Below are 18186 nucleotides of genomic sequence, written 5' to 3'. Positions count from 1 at the left end.
ATCACAAAAGGAAGCTGTAGACAACGAAACAATTCAAGTTTGAATAAGCCTTGACTACTTTCAAAATGCGTGGCCCCTCTTACAAAATGAACACAACTGGTATCCCTGACAGCTTTGCTGAGAAACTGCCGATCGGAATCAAAGTCCTCTTCGTTTCTTTATACGCTTCTTCTCACAATTGGCACTATTTTCGGTAACCTTTTCGTGATAACAGCGTTTGGAAATTTTCAAATCTCCGAAAGGGCGCCAAAACATCTCCTCATCAATAAGTGATCAATTATGTGGCGCCACATCAATGCTTAACCTCACATTCAATTCCATCATCATTCTTCACCTCGCTTTAATCAGTGTTGAACGTTTTATCGCCGTCAAGTTGTCCTTGAGGTACCAAAGCATAGTGACTAATCGCCGAGCCCTAAAAGCTTCCATCGCAGCTTGGCTTTGGAGCATTGGAGTGTGCATGGTTTTTCCTGAGCCCTTAAAGGCAGACGGGTTAAAAACATTCCCACAATTTTTGATGGCCCTGACGCCATGCTTCAGTTCAGAACACATGTACGGGACATGTTTTGCAGCGAGCTTGAACACCTTGCGAAACCCTCTCATCTACTGTTGTAGAAACGAGAGCTTCCGAACAAATTTTAAAAGACTTCTGACGTGCAATCCATAGTCAAATAGACTGAAGCTCTTTCATTCAAATGAATCCAAAACTCAGAGGGAAATGACTGATCATGCACACTTTAACAAGCCGTGTCTCTCTGCTGCACTGTCCTGCAGGGTAAAACGTAATGAAACCCATCATCAAAATGCAAATTCTCCCCCCATCGTCTCACGTCATGTTTATCGTTTCGGATAACTTCTGCTCCAAGGCACGTATACGGAAATTGCTTTATGTCAGTATGTCCTTCCTTCGAGGGTCAGAAGAAGAAGAGACGAAGAAAAGACGGCGTAACGAGATTTCAAGGTCGGCTAAGATAAGGTGGACGGCCCGGTAAATGTTAAGCCAATAGCGCCTGAACGACTCATAATGACGACAAGGGGACTTAGTCTTGCCTATATGCTTAGGAGAATGACACCCAAGAATGACATTCGTAAGCTCATTTAGTCTTGGTTACTGCAGGTCAACAATGATTACTAGCATTCCATACTATCTAGAAAAGGAACGATCTGCCTTGGACAGCAAGAAACGTTAAAATCGCTGATGGTTTTCAGCGTATCATTTAGTTATTACACCGTATTGTATATTTGTAAACTTCGATTATGTATTTTCAAGTGTTACAGTTATTATCACTGTGCATTAAAGGTTCGACTAGAGAACATATCTTCATTTATTCTTGTAAACACGAAAGGAAACACAAAAGGAAAATAAAGGAAAAAAAATAAACAAAAAGAAAGAATCGAGCAAGAGAAGAAAACTTCCACTAGGCTGCGCCAAAGGCTAAAATTTAGTGCAATTCACGACAGCATTATATTGCGCACACTGCCATTAAGCTGTTTATATTGAGCGCAGTAAGCTGTTTTACGCGGTTTTAAGCAGCAACCTTAGAAAGCTCACAAATGAACTGTTGTGTAAAGAGGGACGACGATCGTTATTCCCAGCGTTAATAGGTTTGTCTTTCTGAACAACTTTTTGGGCGACGCATTCTTGAATACTCCGCTTTTAAAGTAGCGGTAACATAGGCTGGTTGTTTCCCTTTTTTCAACCTTCAGTTATCTTTCTGCTCGGCTGCAGACAGAATATCTGTTCCAGTTCAACAGAGTAAGCTTCAAGAAATCCTACCGCTCTAGTATGATCAACTCGCAGATCGATAACTCACCGCGGTGGGATTGGATTGCAAGTTTACTTCTTTCAGCTCCTTCAACAGCACGAGAAAGTTAACATTAAGAGCTTGAAAGCTCTTATCCGCATTAGGCAATGATGGGAACAATTTTAAACAGCCAGCATTGACTATGAACCACATTTAAGAGGCGATAATTAGAAAAGTTTTTCCAAAACTTGTTGTCCATCAGTTTACCTCGACGCGACCGTCGACGCAAGTGTCATATTCATTCAGCTTTGCCAAACTGCTGCAACATGTCGCAAAAGTTTTCGCTCCTTTTCCACTTAGTCATGTGATCTTTACTTGTTGTTATTTCGTATTTCTTCACTGCCAAAAAGTGAAAGCAGAAGTGTAAATTTGATTGCATTTGGATTCTATGGCTGTTTTTGTCGCCAAATTTATATTTTTGATGTCTTTACATTGGCAGTACATTTTATTTCCAGTTTGAAACCTCCGATTCAAAGATACTTCCGCTTAAATATAGTAACCAATCTGATTTCGATTTGCTGGATTTAAAATTGATTATCCCAGAGGTCTTATTTCCTTAGTGCTGACCAAAAGGAACGCAGCCGCTGATCTGGGAACAAGATTGGGAGGCAGGCTGCTGTAAATTAGTCTGCGCATTCGGGTCCTAGTGAGTTTTTTCTGTACAAGCTGATGGCTAAAAATGATGAGGCTTTTGGTTAAAAGCCACGTTATGTTGAGGCTTTTACTCAAAATCCAAGTTCAATTAAGGTCCCCAAAATTAAAACATCTCCTTTTCCGATAAATGCATTTTTTTTTTTTTCGATTAATGCGCGTTGACTTTCAGCGAAAAAAAAAAACTTAATTATATCTCTACGCGCTGCAAGAATAAACAACTTAATAAGAACTTCTGTGTTCGAACTGGAGTTGAATGTTCAGCTGTTTAGGAAGAGTTAAGCTGTCAATTCAAGAGACCATTTATTTACTCTTATTTGTGAATGACATTCCTATATTTCAATAAATGTGGGTCTTCTTTTTTTAGATTTTGAAATAAACAAAATATCCTGTTAGCTTCTAAACTGAGTTAGAATAAAAAAAGGAGGAAAAAACAGGTGCTTATAATTAATTAAATCAAAATATTTCATCGATAACACTTGCCTATGGGTGTTACGAATAATTATTTTGATCCGTCCACATGACAACCAAATGCATTAGTTTCGCGTCAAGGTGTTGCATTTACTTTCTTCCTCACTTTTGGGTAATCAGCACAAAAATAATTGGCTCGACAGTTCCATAACAGCGTTGTTCGTCCAAGACCCCTTCCAGCTCACATCCTTATGTCGCTAGCTTTAGTAGTTGCACTGATCCTGAAAGCACAAGATTACTGTTAATTTGCTTGGCGCGACAAAAGAAAATAAAAACCTTCAAAAAATTAAAACATAAGAGATAATTGATATAGATTGCTTTATACCTTTAACTTTTTATAGGGGAGCAGAGGCTAGATTATTAGAAATTTTAATAAAGTTCTGCAGAATATGCCGAATGCCGAATAAATATATATTGATGAACAGTCAGTCTTTCAATAGCGAAGGTTAGAAACGCACAGTAAGCCTTGAACAATTTTTTTTAATTGGTCACTTTCCTTATGAGTGCAAAACATATTGGCCATTTGAAAATTTATTTGAAGATATATTTCAGGTTTCATCTAGCTTTCAAAAATTTATTGCTCAGGGCTAAGTTATCATGTGGAAAATCAACTTTAGACGGACCAATTTAGAAATGTTTTCTTTTTAAATGCAAATATTTTCAAAGAGCATATGCTGTCGAAAATGAATGGAACCAATAGACAAACTTTGGACGTCATTGCCTACAAGTCACGTTTGATAACATTCAATTCGCTATATAAGTTAGTAGTGATTTTTTATTGAGCAATAGAAGGTATGTACATGTTAGTTAATATCAACATGCGCCACAAAGAGTGAAGATTCCTTTGACAAGTTCATCATTATTTAGAAGGAATCGAAGGAAGAAAGAGAAATATATTTTTATTGACTCTGAAGAAATCTTCGCCAGCTTCTGCAACGAGCGATTCAGGCTTTTGGACAGCGAAATATCGGCTAGTTCCTTCAGCTGTTGCTCACTTTGAAGAACACAGTGACAAATTGTAATATCTCTGGCACAATTTCCCATCGTTGCACCATCACAACCGGAAGCTGTAGACAACGAAACAATTCAAGTTTGAATAAGCCTTGACTACTTTCAAAATGCATGGCCCGCCTTCTTACAAAATGAACACAAGTGGTATCCCTGACAGCTTTACTGAGAAACTACCGATCGGGATCAAAGTTGTCTTCGTTTCCTTGTACGCTCTTCTCACAATTGGCGCTATTTTTGGCAACCTTCTCGTGATAACAGCGTTTTGGAAATTTTCAAACCTCCGAAAGGCGTGTAACAGTATACTGGTGAGCTTGTCGGTAGCGGATATGTTGATGGCGGTTGTCACTGTGTTGCATATTACTAACATCTTGGGCCCCAAAACATCTCCTCACCAATTATGTGGCGCCACATCAATGCTAAACCTCACATTCAATTCCATCATCATTCTTCACCTCGCGTTGATCAGCGTTGAACGTTTCATCGCCGTCAAATTCTCCTTGAGGTACCAAAGCATGGTGACAAATCGCAGAGCGCTGATAGCTTCCATCGCTGTTTGGCTTTGGGGAATTGGAGTTTGTATGGTTTTTCCTGAGCCGTTCAAAGCAGGCGGGTTGAAAACATTCACACAATTTTTGATGGCTCTTACGCCCTGCTTCAAACACTTCAAAAACCAACCATTCATTCTGCAATCAAATTCTGTCAAAGCCTACCTTATATTCTTGGTCATGACATTGTTGGTTGTGCCTATAGCTATCGTAGTCATTTCATACAGTTACATCTTTAATGTTGCTTGTAAGCAGCGAAAACAAATACGCCAAGAAGAAGGCAACTTACAAGTGAGCATGAAGCGTGAGATGAAAGCTGCCCGTACTGTGGCAATCGTTGTGGGCCTGTGTCTGGCTAGTTTCGTACCGTTGGTAGTAATACTGTGCCTCCGTTTTCTCACCTCAACAATAATCAGTTCAGAACACATGTACGGGGCATATTTTGCAGCGAGCTTGAACGCCTTGTGGAACCCTCTCATCTACTGTTGGAGAAACGAGAGCTTCCGAACAAATTTTAAAAGACTTCTGACGTGCAATCCATAGTCAAATAGACTGAAGCTCTTTGATTCAAATGAATCCAAAACTAGGGGGAAATGACTGATCACACTTTAACAAGCCGTTTCTCTCTGCTGCACTGTCCTCCAGGGTAAAACGTAATGAAACCCATCATTCATCAAAATACAGGTTCTCCCCCATTGTCTCACGTCATGTTTATCGTTTCGGATAACCTCTGCTCCAAGGCACGTATATACGAAAATTGCTTTATGTCAGTATGTCCTTCCTTCCTGGGTCAGAAGAAGAAGAGACGAAGAAAAGACGGCGAACCGAGATGTCGAGCTCGGCTTAGACAAGGTGGACGGCCCGGTGAATGTTAAGCCAATAGCGCTTGAACGACTCATAATGACGACAAGGGGACTTAGTCTTGCTTATACGCTTAGGAGAATGACACCCAAGAATAACATTCGTAAGCTCATGCATTTAGTCTTGGTTAGTGCAGGTCAACAATGATTACTAGCATTTCATACTATCTAGAAAAGGAACGATCTACCTTGGACAGCCAGAAACGTTAAAAGCGTGAATGGTTTTCAGTGTATTTTCTTAGTTATTACACCGTACTATATATTTGTAAACTTCGATTATCTATTTTCAAGTATTTCAGTCACTTATCACTGTGCATCAAAGGTTCGACTAGAGAACATATCTTCATTCATTCTCGCAACACGAAAGGACACACAAAAGGAAAATAAGGGAAAATAAACAAAAATAAACAATCGAGCAAGAGAAGAAAAAGCAGAGAAAGAAAATTTCCACTAAACTGCATCAAAGGCTAAAATTTAGTGCAATTCACGACATGCATTGCGCGCACTGTAATCAAGCTGTTTATATTGAGCGCAGTAAGCTGTTGTACGCAGTTTTATGATCTTCTGACCATTTTCATCTTTGAATTTGTTCAACAGTAACCATAAACGGACTTTTCTTGGTTTTATTCTTTTCTCTTCCAAGATGACTGCCTCCACTCATGGCAATTCCAACAGGTCAAATTTAATTTATTCGCCACACGAAAATTTTCATTTTCAATTCAACTTAAAAAAATGTTGTAAGGAAGATAAATCAGAAACCAAAAGGGTTTTTAGAAATTAAGCTTCGTCGTTTATAGTGCAGAGGTTAAGTTGAAAATACACTTAAAAACTGCTATGGCTACTGACAGACGGCTGAAACAATTATTTACAACAGATCTAGTATTTCCTACAAATACTCTATTTTAAGGTTTGCTTCAAGGAAGAGAATGAGAGAGAGAATTAAAATACTTAGGATTTTTTTAAGAAACTGAAAACGGTTTTATGTCTCAGTTGTTCTTCAAGGGAGCAAATTGAAAGCACGAGCATTATTACTATTGTTGTAGGAACCAGATAGTTTGGTTCTCAGTATTAAGTGGGAATGTACTATTAAAACGTATCGTGATATCAGATACCATGCCGGAATAAATAAAATAAAATGGCAGAAGTACATTTAATAACAGAAGACACAACGCTGTAAACGTTCAACCCAAACAGCCAGCAACTTGAAAATCTATCGGAAAGATCGACAATTTTTTTTTTAAAGTCACACAGTTTGTAAGCTTAAGAAATTCACCCTGGAAAATTATTTTACTTACACTCGATGTGGTCATCAGCCCTATAAGCATCAAAGTTAGAAAGCTCACAAATGAACTGTTGTGTAAATCGCTATTCCCAGCGTTAATAGTTTTGTCTTTCTGAACAACTTTTTGGGCGACGCATTCTTGAATATGGTTGTTTCCCTTGTCTCAACTTTCAGTTATCTTTCTGCTCGGCTGCAGACAGAATATCTGTTCCAGTTCAACATAGTAAGCTTCAAGAAATTCTACCGCTCTAGTATGATCAACTCATAGATAACTCACCGCGGGGGGATTGGATTACAAGTTTGCTTCTTTCAGCTCCCTCAACAGCACAGTTAAAAGCAAAGTTAAAATTAAGAGCTTGAAAGCTCTTTTCCGCATTAGGCAATAATGGGAACAATTTTTTAACGGCCTGCATTTGCTATGAACCAAATTTAAGAGACGATAATTAGAAATGTTTTTCCAAAAATTGTTGTCCATCAGTTTAGCTCGACGCGACCGTCGACGCAAGTGTCATATTCATTCAGCTTTGTCAAACGCTGCAACATATCGCAAAGGTTTTAGCCCCTTATCCGTTTAGTCATGTGATCTACACTTGTTATCTTTTCGTATTTGCTCACTGCGAAAAAGTGAATGTAGAAGTGTAAATTTGATTGTATTTGGATTCTATGGCTGTTTTTGTTTCGCCCAATTTATATTTCTGATGTCTTTACATTGGCAGTCCATTTCATTTCCTGTTGTACGTTTTGAAACCTCCGATTCAAAGATACTTCCGCTAAAAAATAGTAACCAATGAGATTTCGATTCGCTGCATTTTGACATTGATTATCCCAGAGGTCTTATTTCCTAAGTGCTGACGAAAAGAAACGCAGCCTCTGATCTGGGAACAATATTGGGCGGCAGGCTGCTGTAAAATTAGTCTGCGCATTCGGGTCCTAGTGAGGAGGCTTTTTTCTATCTATCTATCTATCTATCTATCTATCTATCTATCTATCTATCTATCTATCTATCTATCTATCTATCTATCTATCTATCTATCTATCTATCTATCTATCTATCTGCCATTAATTTTAGTTAAAAGCCAAGTTATGTTGAGGCTTTTAGTCAAAACCCAAGTTCAGTTATGATCCCCAAAATTAAAACATCTCCTTTTGCTATGAATGCATTTTTTGTTTCAATTAATGCGCGTTGACTGTCCATTTTCCGTAAAAAAAATATAAAGCAAAACGAAAGTTGACTTAAAATATATATAATATACTCCTGTAAACTGACAATTTCTCAAAAAACTGTTTTAGGTTGATTGTCATGGTTTGTCATTGCTGGTTATATCTCCTCTTTATGCAACAAATTTGACGAAGATTTACGAGTTGAATTTATTTTAGGTTGTCATGGTTTGTTAATTGGCATGTCAGTCATATCTCCTTTTTAGGCGACAAATTTGACAATAATTGTTTTTTCAACGCTTAATGCGCCTCTGTTGAAAAAATAATTTGACGATTTGAAGACGGTGCTTTTAACAAGTCAACCGAAAATCTGAAAACAAATAAAATAAATAAATAAATAAACCATAATGCTCCTTTTACTTTTGGTGAAAAGGTAGAAAAAAATTACAAGTACGTGAATTGAGGGTTTTCTTCAAAGAAAACAAGTTTTTATCCCATGTTGTTTAGTAAAAAAAACATGGTACAGAGCGTCCCATATTACATAAAAATGCTAATTTGCAATCGTCAAATTCAAAAGTTGACAACCGTGAACTTCAAGCAGATGGCAATTAACTGGTCTGATTAATTTTAAAAGCTGGTTGATAGCGAAAAAAATACAAAAAACGAAACTGATACGAACTCGGTCTATTTTCCTTGAAGCCGCATCTCTTCAGCGACCCACACAGTTACATCATGTTGGGTAATTATTCGATGGACCAACGAGAATGGAATTGTAGCGGAGCGCATGCTAATTTCTCCATTAACACTTCCATTGACAAAACGCTGATCGCATTCAGCACATTAATCAGCGTAGAATGCGTTGTGATATTCGCTGCCGTATGTGGAAATTCGTTGGTAACCATAGCCTTTTACAAATTTTCCAGCCTGCGAACTGCGTCCAATGTGATTCTGCTGAGTTTGTGTACCGCGAACAGTTTAATAGTGATCGCTTTGATCATAAACATTAGCGGAATGTCTCTATATCTAAGCTCTTATGACGACAAAATACTCAAGAGAATTTGCAGGGTAGAGGCATGGTTCAGCTTCACATTCATCTCTGTTATTATCCTTCATCTCGCGTTGATCAGCGTTGAACGTTTCATCGCCATCAAATTTTCCTTGAGATACCACACCATAGTGACTAAGCGCCGGGTGCTGTTCGCCTCCATCGCGGTGTGGCTGTGGGCTATGGCTGTCACTGTTGTCTTTCCACAGGCTCTCAGAGCAAGCAACAAAGAGGCCTACAGAAATTTTGTTCGTGCTGTGCATCCATGCGCCAAGATCCAAAAATACCATCCGTGCAGGCCAACACCCAGAATACCGGCGTCAAACGAGTATCTGATCTTCTTGATCACGTCCATGCTGATCATCCCTCTGGTGATCATTCTATTTTCATACGGCTACATCTTTATTGTGTCCCACAAGCACAGAAAACAGATCAGAGAACAAGGCAACATCCAAGAAATTGCCAAAATTAAGCGTGAAATGAAAGGCGCTCGCACTCTCGCCATTGTTGTGGCAGTGTGCCTTCTCGGTATCGTCCCACTCTTGATCACTACAAGCCTTCGTTTTCTCGGCAAGCTACCTGATGATGATTTTCACCGTCCAAAGCTCAAATATTATAGGTATTTCGTTCACGCCTTTGCATTTTGTTTAAACGCCGTTTGTAGTCCTTTTATCTACTGCTGGAGAAATGAACGATTTAGAGACGCTTTTCGCAGACTGCTGAAGTGCACCTAGTGAGCGTGCGAGTATTTCGCTGCTGTTAGCCGACGCTGTGGACATCACACGCTCATAACAGTGGAAAACTGAGCGACTGTTAACGACAACTGAGGAGAACGTGGATTACAAAGGAAAAGCAAACAACTCTAGATAAGAAGTAAAGGTTTTGTGTACACCGTCGGTTTTCACTCCTCCAGTCTGTCCTCCTTTCTTCTTGCTTCTCAGGCAACATGTCAAGAATAGCGATCAACATGAAAAAAAGTTTGCTAGCTTAAAATTTTAATGGACTCATTCATAGTATAGTTACACGTAAACACATTAGACAGCCGTAAAACGGCGAAAACATTTAAAGTTCATCTTTGAAGACGTTGCATTTGGTTTGATCGCCAGCGGTGGAGGTGGAGAAACGAAAACAATTCAGAAGCACTTTTCGCGGTTTATAAAGTGCCCTAAACTCCCTGGCAATGGCTTCAAGGACATAATTTCGGCCTTAGGCAACGGCTGACGACAGCACAAGCTAGCTGTGCGAAGAATAATTAGTTCTCCTACATCAAAGTTAAACGCATCATGTGCTTCAGTCGTGTATCCTTGTGTTTGAGTACTCCACTTCTGCGATGACGAACGATATGGCCGGATATAACCATTAGGAAGAAACATTTCACAAGCTTACAGAACTGTAAAAATACACATTTTAATTGACTGATTCATGGTGTCAATACGCATCAAGCCAATTCTACAGCTGTAAATATTCAGTATGAGGCCAATTACGTTGGTAGAAGGTAATTAAAGTTCCAAAATATTGTCGTAGATTGGTTATTATAGTTTAAATGAATGTGCAACCTTAGATGACTTAAAGACAAAAAATGAACGTTACAGCTTTGTGAAAGGTAGACAAAGAAATGGACCTTAAATATTGATGTAAAAAATCTTTCGATAATACTTAATGACTTTATTCATTGTTACTATAGCTACTAAACAACTCAGAATATTTTATAAATGAGCAAGGCAAGTAAACCTTCGAAGGGCAGGATATTTTCCTTGTCACAGTATAACTGATTAGTCAGATGAGCCGGATTTCAACTTAGTGATCGGTTTTTCAGAGCTTAGTCGGTTAGTTATTCAATAACAAGCACGGGATTTCCCTCAGACGTATACTGATAATACAAATGGTTTTCTCATTTTCGTATTTCAAACAAGAACATTCTCTGCATTTCAGCGACACACAGGTTGCCACAAAGTTTGCTCGTTGCCTGAAATTGGAGGTATTATGCTAAATTGTACAAACGCTACAGGAATTGGAAAAGAAAATTGGGGAAAACCACGTTTGTTTTTCAACACAGAGATATCTCATTTAGTAACAATTCGAAAAGGTTACCAATTTCTGTAGAGCCAGCAGGCAGAAAATAACTTTTATGACGACTTTCTTTTAGAGTGCATCTGTTTCGGATCCAACTTCATCGTCCTTCAGTAACAGAACCCGCTAGTGGGTGTAATTTAAGTGCAAGAAGGATATAATATAGCTATTTACAACGTGACAATAAATATAGAGTACATGACTAATTACGTTACAAGAAAAGAGAAAATATAGGTAATAATATCACGGGTGACAAATTACTCCTTAATTTTGGCGCGAAATGTCAGCGTTAATTTATAATTTCACATGTGAAATTATGAAATTGCTATGGCAACGTTTCCTATATCTCAGTGCCAAAAGGGCGTCCCGGGCGTTACGCATGAAAGAAGTTAAGGTTACCGGATACCTTCGAGAGTCGTTTTTTTCCCCAAAAAAATTTTGAGGCCAAATTAAACATTACTAGTCTCGCTTCATTTTCAAAAAAATATATATTAAAAATCTTGAGGCGTGCGCGAATTAGCAACAAAAAAGTTTTTTCAAATGAAATTTTATCACACGCGAGAGTGCTATAAGGCAATTAAAATGTGTCAGCGTCAGGGATTCCCGTGACGTTTTTCGCGGTTAAACATCCGGAGTCGTTCATTTCATGTCGCCTTTTGTTTACGTTTGCGACTTGTGATTTATTCACACCAAGTCTTCGCTTGTGTTCGTTTTGCGTATCGTGTATGGCAAAAAATAAGAAAGAAAAAAGTCCGTGGTTGAAAACTAAGAAGAAAACTGGTCCTAAGAAAAAGAAGAAGAAAGTTTCCGATGAAGGATGGCGAAAAACTCTTCCCGAAACCGCATAAGCGCGTAGCGCATAAGCCCAGGTACAAATAAACAATAGCCGCCATTTGGCGCGAAAATATGCTCAGATATTTGTCCGCGGACATTATCTGTTCCGAGAAGCGAACAGTTTTCCGAGAGCGAAGCTCGAGGAAAACTGTGAGCTTCGAGGAACAGATAATGTCCAAGAACAAATATCTAAGCATATTTTTTAAGCCAAATGGAGGCTATTGTGGTTATTAACCTTCAAATATTTTTCGCAACATGTAGCAGCGAGCTTGAGTATTTGAACATTTCGTTTAAGAACAGTTTACCGTCAAAAACGTTTAGAGCGTATGTTGTTTTCTGATACTGCTTTATCGACCAGCAGGTTTATCTCTCCTTCTGTCACAAAAGCAAACCGTTCCCCCATCTTGACATTAATTTTAATTGTAAACAAGACGCGGCTTGAAGTTTTGGAAATTGGGGAATATCATCAGATATTCCCCAATTTTAGCTGGGGTATTTTCGGTCACGTGAGGCGTTTAGACCAATCGCGCGCGAGCGAAAATATTTGATGGATTATAATAATCGATACACTGTAAATTCAAAAGATCTGTTTCAGCCCCAAAGTGCCGTTTCAGCTCTATGGCCCCTGGAGCTGATTTGACTTTTCGTGGGTCCATTTTGTCAAGTGGGTCCATATCGACCCCAATAAAAACCGTTTTACCACCACCAAAATCCGATTTGGCCCACAGTGGAAAATAATTCGGCCTCTGGGTGCGTATCGGCCCTTATCACTAGAGCTATTTTGTCTCAAATTAGTGGAACCATTTCCGTTCAAGTCTAGTTAGCTCCAATGTAGGGCCGTCTCGGCTCCTATTAATGGAGGCGTTTAGACATCGAAGAACAGAGCCAATTTGTTACAACGCAAAATGGCCCCAATCACTTGATCCATTTTGACTCCGAATGGTATAACCATTGGGTCCAAATTAGGGTCGATATACTGAATTTTAACCTAAAGCAAAATTTGACAAGGAGAATTTTGTGGGAAAATTTACTTTATAATTTCCACCTTCTTCTGAATTGTGGTGCATGATTACCGTTGTCGAATAAAATCCCGCGTTTTGTCCAGGCTGCATTTGCTTACTATTGAGAAGCATGCAGTAGTCCATTTCAGTCACTGTGATTATTTACTGACTGCTTTACGATGGAGAACTTCGCCAAAACGTTCACTGAAGAGGAAATTAAGACATGACTTGGAAGCCAGGAGCAAGTCTTCACCGGCAACCATCGAAAGAATATCAAGTAAGAATAGTACTTGAGTCTGAGCTTGCTTTAATATTTGCAACTGAGCTGGAGTTGAAGCCCGGTAAAAATAATCTTCTAACTTTTCTTTTTGTTTGTTTGTTTTTAGATTATTCACTTGGCGGCCATGATTTAGGACCTCACGTTGTTGCAGTCTGTCAGGAAAACAGAGCAATTTCCGCCAGTGGAAGGAGCCTGGATACGAGCATAGGTCACTCCCAGAAATCTTTGAGAGCGTACTCCCTAAACGCGCATGACAAATCGTTCAGGCGGGAGGGTTTCAACGGAAAATTCGTCCAATTAAGGTTTTTTGTTTGATTTCCACTAGTCTTGGCGATTTGACTGCAATGGAAAGTCAAATTATGGACAGCCGATTCCCTTGTGCTTAAACTAATTTGCGATTTATGATTTTCTCTTTACTGTCGGATCGTATATTACCACAAACACATTTGCAACAGAGCGTGAAACTTGCACAAATTATATTTTGAGCTTACTTTCAGGTGAGTCTTTCCATAATTTTTGTAGCTTTGAATTCTGCTCGTAACTTTTTATCCCCGTAAATTTACTGCGGAGAGTGTAGTATCTGATAGCGGTGCTGATAGTGCTTCTGCCGCGGGATTTTTGGTAATTAAGCTACTAGTAAAAGTTGAATAATTGTCATTTGCACCAGATTCACCTTAGAATGAAATATACAAGCTGCAGCTTAACTTTATCATTGTTATTTATTCCTCGTAGCAATGCAAGTCTATTTATTATGATAAGTCGGTTCAAATGTTTTCAAAAACAGTTTTGAAACAATTGATCAAATTGCTTTAGATGCATTGTTTCAAACTATCAATTTATAACTTTCCTTGCTACATGTAAGCTTATGTGGTACTGTGATCAAGGTACAGTATATGCCAGTTAGGTTCGAAGTTTTTAGTTGAGGAATCCTAACTGTTAGGCATTGATTGATCAAATTACTATAGATGCATTGTTTCAAACTATTAGTTTCTAATTTTCCTTGCTATGTGGTACTATGATTAAGGTATATGCCAGTTAGGTGCGAAGCTTTTTGATGAGGAATCCTAACTGTTAGGCATTGATTGATCAAATAACTATAGATGCATTGTTTCAAACTATTAATTTCTAATTTTCCTTGCTATGTGGTACTATGATCAAGGTATATGCCAGTTAGGTGCGAAGCGTTTTGCTGGGGAATCCTTACTGTTAGGCATTGATTGATCAAATTACTATAGATGCATTGTTTCAAACTATTAATTTGTAATTTTCCTTGCTCTGTGGTACTAGATCAAGGTATATGCCAGTTAGGTGCGAAGCTTTTAGCCGAGGAATCCTAACTGTTTGGCATTAATTGCTCCAATTACTTTAGATCCATTGTTTCAATCTATTAATTTCTAATTTTTCTTGCTATGTGGTACTATGATCAAGGTATATGCCAGTTAGGTGTGAAGCTTTAAGCCGAGGAATCCTAACTGTTTGGCATTAATTGCTCAAATTACTTTAGATTCATTGTTTCAAGCTATTAATTTCTAGTTTTTCTTGCTATGTGGTACTATGATCAAGGTATAGAGTGTTTTCACATGACATCACGGCGGCCATGTTGGTGTCCCAAAACAAAGAAATGGCGGCCATGTTGGAGTCCCAAAGCAAACCTCTGGGAATTGAACTCTATTTTTATGCAAATACTTTCTTTTGTTTCAGTAAACCAATATGGCCAGTAGTCACGTGAATGAAAACGCTCTATATGTCAGTTGGGTGCAAAGCTTTTTGCTGAGTTATCCTAACTGTTAGGCATTGATTGATCAAAATTACTATAGATGCATTGTTTCAAACTATCAATTCCTAATTTAACTTGCTTAATGCAAGTTTATTCCAAACAAAACATAACTTACAATACTAACATTTCTTACTAATTAAACAATACCACACGTTACTTACAATACCGTAGCATAACTTACAATACCTAAACTTAAATTGTACTACTTACAGTAAATGAGTGCAAAGCTTTTTGCTGATGAACTGTTATACGTTGTTTGATCATTTTACAGTAGATGCAATGCCTTAAATAATTATTTATTTCTTTTTTACCTTTGCATGTGGTACTGTGGTCGAGATACATATGCCATTTGTGGGCAAATTTAGCTTCACGCTGAAGTATTCTATGAACCCTGTTCTCAGGAAGAAGTTAGATTGTAGGAATGAGGTTAGTATTTGTATTAAGCATTGTTATTTTAAAATATTTTTATAGCACATGCCATCAAGTAATTTTGGTATGTTTGTGTGTGATTGAGGAGTAGTTTACAATATTATTTTGACAGTAACTGCATTTTACCAGAAGCTCTTAAGGGTTTCCTGTGTTACATCTTTTGGTCTTGGGGTGTGATTGTCAAAAATAAATTAGCATGCCTGTCTTATCCATTATTTTTTTTTTTGTTTTGCTCTGGGTATAGTTTTTGTGATTGCAACTTATTGCCGGAACAATTTACGTGAAGACCTCGCCGGATGGAAGACCCATCAAGATCAACGAATCAGAGGACCTCGAATCTCTGTAGCCTGCTAAGGGAATTGGGGAGGACTGAGGGGACAGACTCTGTCTGTTTGGAACAGTGATTTATCACTTTATCTTACTTGCAAAAAGGTTTAGTTGCCCTCTCTTGTGCTGCTTTGTTTTCGTGTTGTTATCGTTTATTATTGTTTGTTTGTCCGTGTGCGTTTGTCTAGATTGTTTATACCTTGTTTTTTTTTATAACTTAATTAATTTTTTTCCCTTTTTATCTGTTATCATCTAATATGAATGCGGGTTATTCGTCCAAATTTGATGTCTTATCATTGAACGTTCGGGGAATCAGGGATCAAATCAAGAGGAGGAGTATATTCTCATACCTTAAAGACCAAAAAGCAAACATTTATTTTTTACAAGAAACATATTCAGAACGAGCCGATGACAATATCTGGAGAAAAGAATGGAGTGGTGAGCTATTTTGCTCACATGGCACTACGCATAGTAAAGGTGTGTGTATTCTAATTAACCCCTCTGTACAACCAAGAGTTGACTATTGTTATGCCAATGACTCAGGCAGAATAGTGCTTATTACAATCACTCTAAATGGGCAAAAATTATCACTGTGCAACATCTACGCACCTAATGACCAGGTCAATCAACACCAATTCATGCAAGAGCTCAACAATTGCATTATCGATAAATCTGAACTCACCTCGCTAAATGTCGGGGGAGACTGGAACTGTACCTTATTAAAAAAAAAGATAAAATCGGAGGTGCGAAGTGGAAACCGTCTAGTTACTGTAATCTCATTCTAACCACCATGGAAATGTTTGATTTAGTGGATATTCAAAGAATGCGTCATCCAAAGTTACGCAAATTCACGTACGAATCAAAAATTTTAACACTTAAATCTAGAATTGACTTTTTTTGGTTGCAAAACACCTCATTGGGAATATAAAGAATTCTGAAATTTACCCTTCGATCGCGCCTGACCATGACGCAATTTACATTTCGCTATCGTGGTTCTGTAATCCTCCCCGGGGACCCGGACTTTGGAAATTCAACAACACCCTTTTGAAGGACACGCAATACGTTAGTGCGGTTAGTGATACATACTCTCATGTGTGCAGTTATTACAGCAATCTGACGGATAAGAGACGTTTTTGGGAATTAATGAAGATGGAAATCAGATCAGTGACTATTTCTTTTTGTAAAAGTAAAGCAAAATGTATCAGTACCCGAGAACAGGACCTAAGACGTAGACTAGAACAACTTGATGCTATAATTTGCAACAATTTTTCCTCCCCTACAATCGATGTAGTACTACGAGAGTTTGACGGACTAAAATCGGAGCTCAATTCAATTTACGAAGCGAAAGGAAAACAGGCAATGTTCAGAGCAAAATCCCGTTGGATAGAAAATGGTGAACGCCCGACAAAGTACTTTTTTAATCTTGAAAAAAGTAATTATAACAAAAAAAACTATTAGAGAACTTCGAACACAAGATGACTCTATCACGCGCAACGAGACAGCGATTCTAGAGCAAATAGAAAACTATTATAGAAACCTATTTACCTCAGAACTAACCTTCTCTGAAGCCGCGTACGATACATTCACCAGGAATGTAGAAATCCCTAAGCTCTCAGAGGATGTTCAAGAAACTTTGGAGGGTCCACTTACATACGAAGAGTGCAAAAAGACGCTAGAAACGTTTCAGAATGATAAAGCACCCGGGGAGGACGGATTTACCGTCGAATTTTACAGTTCCTTTATTGAACTTTTAGGAAACGATTTGATAGCAAGTCTCAACGAAGCGAACGAGAAAGGGTCACTCTTAGACCTATCAAATTGGAGACCGATTACACTTCTTAGTGTAGCATCAAATAATAGCATCAAAGGCAATAGCTAAACGAATCGAAGCGACACTACCAAATCTAATTCACCCTGACCAAACAGGCTTCGTAAAAGGGAGATACATAGGAGAAAATATTCGACTCATAAGTGACATAATGGATTATACGAATCTACAAAACCTGCCCGGCATTCTAACGTCACTAGATTTCCGTAAAGCTTTTGATTCGATTGAATGGCCCTTTATAGTGAGGACGCTAGACTACTTTAATTTTGGTTGTGACATCAAGCGCTGGGTCAAGTTATTCTACACGAACATAGAGAGTGCGGTGCAAAACAATGTTTTTTTAACCAATTGGTTTAAACCGTCAAAAGGAGTGCGACGAGGTTGCCCCCTCTCCCCTTATTTATATATTCTGTCTGCGGGGGTTCTCTCAATTAAGATTCGTCAAGACTCCAACATGAGAGGAATCAAAATCTTCGGTAGGGAAATCAAGTTGTCTCAATTCGCTGACGATACTACTCTGTTTAATGCTGACTTAGAATCTCTAGAACTGGCTCTGAAAATTGTTGGGGATTTTGGTAAAACTGCTGGTCTATCTCTTAAGGTAAAGAAAACGAAGGCGCTTTGGTTGGGAAGATGGAAAAAACAACAGAAATAAACCTCTAGATTTAAAATGGTTCCATAGCCCTGTTAGGATACTTGGGATATATTTTTCATACAATATTAAGGAGAACAACGAACTTAACTTCGACAAAAAGATCCAAAGAATGCAAACTAACCTGGATATGTGGAGTTCACGGGATTTGACGATATTT

At 38.3% G+C, this 18186-nt stretch overlaps 1 protein-coding gene and 1 long non-coding RNA gene across 2 annotated transcripts in view; both read left to right on the top strand.

Annotated features, from left to right (window-relative positions):
- The window catches only part of LOC146463429 (uncharacterized), a 225147-nt gene that overhangs the window by 149687 nt on the left and 57274 nt on the right, over positions 1–18186 (top strand). The gene's annotated exons all lie outside the window — the stretch shown is intronic.
- Positions 3820–6525, top strand: LOC146463435 (adenosine receptor A2b-like). The gene has a single exon (XM_085084427.1). It carries the CDS (start codon positions 4046–4048, stop codon positions 5024–5026), a length of 981 nt encoding a protein of 326 aa, XP_084940553.1. The 5' UTR covers positions 3820–4045; the 3' UTR covers positions 5027–6525.

The sequence above is a fragment of the Pavona decussata genome, unplaced genomic scaffold, assembly GCF_977016875.1.
Source record: "Pavona decussata unplaced genomic scaffold, jaPavDecu1.1 SCAFFOLD_176, whole genome shotgun sequence".
NCBI classification, from domain to species: Eukaryota; Metazoa; Cnidaria; class Anthozoa; order Scleractinia; family Agariciidae; genus Pavona; species Pavona decussata.
This window is presented reverse-complemented; position numbering and strand designations above follow the sequence as displayed.